General features: G+C 38.0%; 2 protein-coding genes across 2 annotated transcripts; one reads left to right on the forward strand and one right to left on the reverse strand.

Moving 5' to 3' along the window:
• Nucleotides 1–1,852: 1,852 nt before the first annotated feature.
• si:dkey-261l7.2 (uncharacterized protein LOC569751 homolog) lies at nt 1,853–4,900 on the forward strand. The gene is made up of 6 exons (XM_053888232.1): nt 1,853–2,243; nt 3,357–3,446; nt 3,523–3,614; nt 3,685–3,845; nt 4,405–4,521; nt 4,579–4,900. The coding sequence occupies exons 1-6, from the start codon at nt 2,119–2,121 to the stop codon at nt 4,696–4,698; spliced, it is 705 nt and encodes a 234-aa protein (XP_053744207.1). The 5' UTR covers nt 1,853–2,118; the 3' UTR covers nt 4,699–4,900.
• irak1bp1 (interleukin-1 receptor-associated kinase 1 binding protein 1) lies at nt 4,798–5,788 on the reverse strand. The gene is made up of 4 exons (XM_053888231.1): nt 5,536–5,788; nt 5,395–5,476; nt 5,200–5,330; nt 4,798–5,139 (listed from the first exon to the last, which is right to left on the reverse strand). Exons 1-4 carry the CDS (start codon nt 5,775–5,777, stop codon nt 4,887–4,889), a joined length of 708 nt encoding a protein of 235 aa, XP_053744206.1. The 5' UTR covers nt 5,778–5,788; the 3' UTR covers nt 4,798–4,886.
• Between the last annotated feature and the right edge of the window lie 628 nt (nt 5,789–6,416).

Below are 6,416 nucleotides of genomic sequence, written 5' to 3' on the forward strand. Positions count from 1 at the left end.
CTTATCATGTTTCTAAACCTGCATAAATATTCGGATATGTGAGGGTTAATATTACATTTTTTTAATTCAAAATAAAGTGAATAATAAAAGCTCACATTAATAGCCTAATCTTTATCTTAATATTAAACAATTATAAATGTTTAAAACTCATGCCATATTTATGTTTTTCACATAAATTATTTAACTCACTTATCATGTTTCTAAACCTGCATAAATATTTGGATATGTTAGGGTTAATATTACATTTTTTTAAATTAAAGTGAATGATAAAAGCTCACATTAATAGCGTAATCTTTATCTTAATATTAAACAATTATAAATGTTTAAAACTCATGCCATATTTATGTTTTTCCTATAAATTATTTAACTCACTTATCATGTTTCTAAACCTGCATAAATATTCGGATATGTGAGGTTAATATTAGATTTTTTTAAATTCAAATTAAAGATAATAATAAAAGCTCACATTAATAGCGTAATCTTTATATTAATATTAAACAATTATAAATGTTTAAAACTCATGCCATATTTATGTTTTTCCTATAAATCATTTAACTCACTTATCATGTTTCTAAACCTGCATAAATATTTGGATATGTGAGGGTTAATATTACATTTTTTTAATTCAAAATAAAGTGAATAATAAAAGCTCACATTAATAGCCTAATCTTTATCTTAATATTAAACAATTATAAATGTTTAAAACTCATGCCATATTTATGTTTTTCCCATAAATTATTTAACTCACTTATCATGTTTCTAAACCTGCATAAATATTTGGATATGTTAGGGTTAATATTACATTTTTTAAAATTAAAGTGAATGATAAAAGCTCACATTAATAGCGTAATCTTTATCTTAATATTAAACAATTATAAATGTTTAAAACTCATGCCATATTTATGTTTTTCCTATAAATTATTTAACTCACTTATCATGTTTCTAAACCTGCATAAATATTCGGATATGTGAGGTTAATATTAGATTTTTTTTAATTCAAATTAAAGATAATAATAAAAGCTCACATTAATAGCGTAATCTTTATATTAATATTAAACAATTATAAATGTTTAAAACTCATGCCATATTTATGTTTTTCCTATAAATCATTTAACTCACTTATCATGTTTCTAAACCTGCATTAATATTCAGATATGTGAGGTTAATATTAGATTTTTTTAAATTCAAAATAAAGATAATAATAAAAGCTCACATTAATAGCGTAATCTTTATATTAATATTAAACAATTATAAATGCTTAAAACTAATGCCATATTTATGTTTTTCCCATAAATTATTTAACTCACTTGTCATTTTTCTCTAAACCTGCATAAATATTCGGATATGTGAGGGTTAATATTACATTTTTTTAATTCAAAATAAAGTGAATAATAAAAGCTCACATTAATAGCCTAATCTTTATCTTAATATTAAACAATTATAAATGTTTAAAACTCATGCCATATTTATGTTTTTCCCATAAATTATTTAACTCACTTATCATGTTTCTAAACCTGCATAAATATTCGGATATGTGAGGTTAATATTAGATTTTTTTAAATTCAAATTAAAGATAATAATAAAAGCTCACATTAATAGCGTAATCTTTATATTAATATTAAACAATTATGCATGTCATGTCTTTTTTTTTTTTTTTTTTTTTTCAATGAGAGGAAGAAAGATGCCTGTCGCAACAGCAACATCAAGTTCTTGTTCGCTGCAACTTTTGGTAAGAATTCCTCCGCAATACGGCTGAAAACAAACACTGCCGCCAAGCGCCAATTAACAGAACTACAATCTAAACCAGTTCTTCGCCTCAACAGCCGACAGTTTCGAGTTTGACTGACGTGGCGAGCGATTAAAGGTCAACAGGTTGCGCCGTGGGCTCCGGTGATTGGGCGGACTCTCGCGAATAATAATTCGGGCTGAAACGCCAACAGACAGGTGGAACTGAGATGGCGCTGCTTTGCATTAAATAAAGGAAGTGAGAGTCACTTCGCAAAGCTGAAATGCAACACAGTGAGCGCTGACGGGTTGAACAGGTGACTGAACTGGTTCCAAGTTTCTCCTCTGGAGTTGCTCGGCTCTCAGGCACCTGCGTGGCCTCTGTGCCCGGACATGCCGGAGCTCTCCCCGGTGGCGGTGCTCCAGCTGCTGCTGCTGCTCTCCGCCGTCCCCGCGCAGTACTTCATTTCCCGGTGGACCGGCGGCTCCTCAGTGCAGCGCTACCACGCGACCTCACGGTACGTGGGCCGGATGTCGGACTTCAGGTCTCCGAAGTTACTGTAGAAAACTGCTGTAGTCACGCAGCTAACAACATGCTACATTAAGAGCAGTCAACACCGTCATTCATGAATGAAGTGGGTCGAAATTTCCTTTCACCTACGACGAGATGTAGAATAAAATGAACCAAAGGCACATGTTATTGTCACAAAAATGACCCTTTTCAGCAGTTTGTCAGGTCATATTTTCTTTTTCATTCCTGAACAAAACACAAATACGGAAGATCCTTCCTGAAGTTAAAAGCTGTCAAAGAAATGTGACTCATATTCTATCAACAGCTTCCTTCTTTGGACTATAACAAATATATAAAGGACCATATTGGAATCCTGACTTTTTTTTCCTCCAAATTATTATTAGTAATGAAGGTTTTTATTTTGTGTTAGTGTTGTCTGTTTTCTGTTGCTGTGACTGTAAATTATGTATTAATGAAAGAAAATACATTATTAGAATATATTTTTTAGTGCGTAAAAAGTCAAAACAAGGGCAGCGGTATATTACATTTATGCACTGTATTAAAAATAAATATATTTTTATCAACTCTATAAAAGTACACCTTAATGGATTTTCTTACACATTTATTGGAATTTTTATTTATTTAGATATATATATTTTTTTATATTTCTGCGAATCACATTTGATTTCTGATTGATCTGGAAATATGATCGAAGCACATGACTGAACGCAATATACACAATATATGTTTGAAAGCCGACTAAAAAAGGTGAATAAATTGGATTATTTGTAAGTATCTGAAAATTGTCATTTACAGAATGTTAAGAACAACCACAAAGATTTATTAAAATACATATGGGATTTTGAAGAATTAAAATTTAGATGTGCATTTGAGTCTAAACAAGCAGAGATTATATCTGAAATATTACAGGTGGACATTTATAGAAGCTCAGAGTTGCAGGCAGGCAAAAATCTTTTTGGATCAGTGGCACATTATTTCGTGATATTATTATGTATACATATTTTTCTTCTCCTTAGCTTCTGTAGATATTAATGTACAAACAATACAAATGAATTGTGATCATGAAATCCATCTAGTAGAGCGCTTTTGAACCCTTCAGGTTATTACGAATATGGAGAGAGTGGCGAGCCTCCTATCTCAGCCTTGACTCATGGGGTGAGTGGTTGAACCAGCAGATGTCCAGATTCATGTAAGTCAATCTCTCAGTTCTGTTTCTCTCTACTTCTATTCTAAACATAGTGTTTTAACGATTGAACATTTTTAAGGTCTTTCATTGGATTAGACGACGAGGACGAGCTTGAATCCTCATTTTCAATCGAGAGCATGATGTTCAACAATGACAAAGGATATTTTGGAGGTGTGTGCATTTTCAGATTGTTTGAATAATTCCAGCCTCAGTCTGAGGGATTGTTTGTCCTTTGCTGCAGCATCAAAGGAAGTGCGCAGCCCCAGGCCTCTGTTTGTTTTCCTGCGTGTGGGTGAGGTGGTGATGGAGAGGCGAGGTCAGCGGGTCGGCGTGGTGGTGAGCTGGGACCCCGAGATGCGAGCTCCGGTCACATGGGTCAAGAGAATGTACAGCAACATGGATGTAAGGTCATCGCTCAACTGTTTTTTTTTGTGGTGGATTTGGGAGTGAAGCTTGAGGTTTAGTGTGTGGACCATATTTTGGGGGGGAGCTGGGTCGGTTTGTAACTGAAATAAGCAACTTTAATGTGTCTGTTGTGGCAAAAATATGTATGTTTGAACTTCAGCTGCTTTACATGTGACTTTATGGTGGAACAGTGGACGGTGCATGGCCATTTTTATGTGTTTTCTAACCACCAATTTTCATTCTATAAACATCCTGGTCAGACGCATCACAACTCCGGCTGAAGGGGGCGACTCGAGCACTATGTTTACCTGTCTTACAGGTTGGAGGAGTGGGAGGAGCTATAGTGTGGGCTGGGAACATGCCTTACACAAACTCGCATATCAAAAAGCATTTTGGTGGAATTGTTGAGCGTTTTTCTCAACAATTTAGGAATTTAAAGGGGGCACTTTTCTCCATCCACCTGAATGTTCTTCCTGTGTTTCAGTTTCCTCCTGGTACTTTGTGACTCTATATTGATCAAAAGTGTGTTCATCTTCATTTTTTCTGGTGTACGCAGGGCCCCGCTGCAGAGAGGACCCCTCATTACAAAGTGCTGTTCAGCGGCCCCGGGCCCTCGTCTCTTCTCGTAGCATACTTGCCTCAAACACAACTGGAGCGCATCACTGGGGCAAAGGTAGGAGACCGAAAATACTGCCCACCTCTGTGTATTCACCAGCGTTTCACCTCACAGCCCGACATCCCCACGTTAGAGCAGTACTTCTCCCACTTTGATGGGGAGAGATTCGTCCTGCAGCCGTGGCTCAGAGAGCTCTTTCCTGAGGACGAGGCCGAGGAAAACACCCTTCCCTGAATGACTTGCCACGACCATGAATGCAAAAGGCCAAAGTTAAAGCTGCTACTCATTCAACACTCTTGTGTTGGATCGGTACAGATACACAGTGTTTTGAAGTTGAAACATAGAAAACCATTTTATTTCTTTGCTCCAGCTGTAGCTTAAAAACTGCACTTTGATTCCGCCAATAAATGTTTTAACAGACTTCAGAGTTTCTTCCTGCTTCCATCCCGGAGGCTGAAGCAGACGGACACTCGGGCAGAGGCGGTGATTTTCGGCACGTTGGGGAGGCGAGACGCGGCGGCCGCCCCTTGCCCTCCATCCTCTTCCTCAGTCCTCCACTCTTTGGTTTCCTCCTCTCTCACCAGTTGGGGTGGCCCCAGTGTTTGACCCAGTAGCTGACTGACCTTTCTGGCCTTCTGCTGGGCACTTTCCACGGCTGAAACGCAGGCGTGCTCCCTGGCCAGCGCAAGCATGTTCAGCTCAAGGGCTTTGACAAGAGCACAAAGATGCATTTACCTCAGTTGACTGAGACGCTCGGCGCTGTGGAAGAACTGCGGGACGCCGATGCTCACGCTCTTGTCAAGCTTCTCTAACAACACACTGTTTATTTGCTCCATCTTCTCGAAATCGGAGAACGTCACCGCGATCTGCCGGACACAAACATCCACACGATGAAGCGTTGGCTTGTTTTCCTGCAATATTCAAAGCCACCTCAGCATCCATCTGGTAGAAGTTTTCTTCTCGATGCAGAAGCTTCCTCATGGTGGTGTCTTGGCTGCTGACGTCATGTTGCCTGAGGAGTTACAATCGAAGTCGTAAAAGCGTTTCATAGATGGTATTTCGCGGCACTACCGTAATGTCTGGAGGATGTATTCGACTCGTCGTGAAACGCTGCTGGTGGCCAGGTCGACCGAGTCCTTGCTGCTGCCCACACTGACCCGCAGTGTCGCTCTGTCCGCCGGGTAACAAACCTCCGCCGTCCCTGTCACCGTCACTTTCCGAACCGGATTACCGGAGCGGTTACACGCTTCCTGGTTCCGATCACTGACGGCGTGCGGCGACGTTCGGATCAACGCTCCACTTCGGTCGTCCATGATGGCTTCAAACTACTTCCCGCTGCTATGGTAATGACGCAATGCATCATGGGAGTTGGTGTCCTGCAACGCTTTATATACAGCTAACGTATTTAACAGCAACATATCAACTATACTAAAACAGAAACATCCGTCAAATTTTACGTATAGTTCTTAAATTTGTTGAACAATACATTTTTTTTTAAATTTACCAAAGTTGACATTTCCGTTTTGGCCAGTAGATGGCGGCAAACTATAATAAATAAATAGTGAATTAATGTATAAAAACAAACTTCAGCAACATCCGATTAAAAAAAAGTCCAAAATTCGGACACCAATTGCGCAACTTGCAGTTCTTTTTATTTGGTCAATGTTTATTATTCCATTCATGAAATGAAATGGTCTAGATTAGGTTTAAAAAGAGCTGATGTCTGAGGTCTTCATTTAGACGTCAATAGGTCCAGTAAATTTAAACCACAATCTACAATGACTGCTTTAACTTAGCGTTTTAATCCAACGTCATCTAATCGATTAAACAGTTGTCGTTTAATTTAATATATAGTAACTTATGGATTCAGTTATATAGTCTACATTTAGGCCAAAATATAAACCGACTAAAGACAGGTGAAGTTCAGTCTAAACTCAGTCCTTGTAATGTTG

This window comes from Synchiropus splendidus, chromosome 15 (genome assembly GCF_027744825.2).
Source record: "Synchiropus splendidus isolate RoL2022-P1 chromosome 15, RoL_Sspl_1.0, whole genome shotgun sequence".
NCBI classification, from domain to species: Eukaryota; Metazoa; Chordata; class Actinopteri; order Syngnathiformes; family Callionymidae; genus Synchiropus; species Synchiropus splendidus.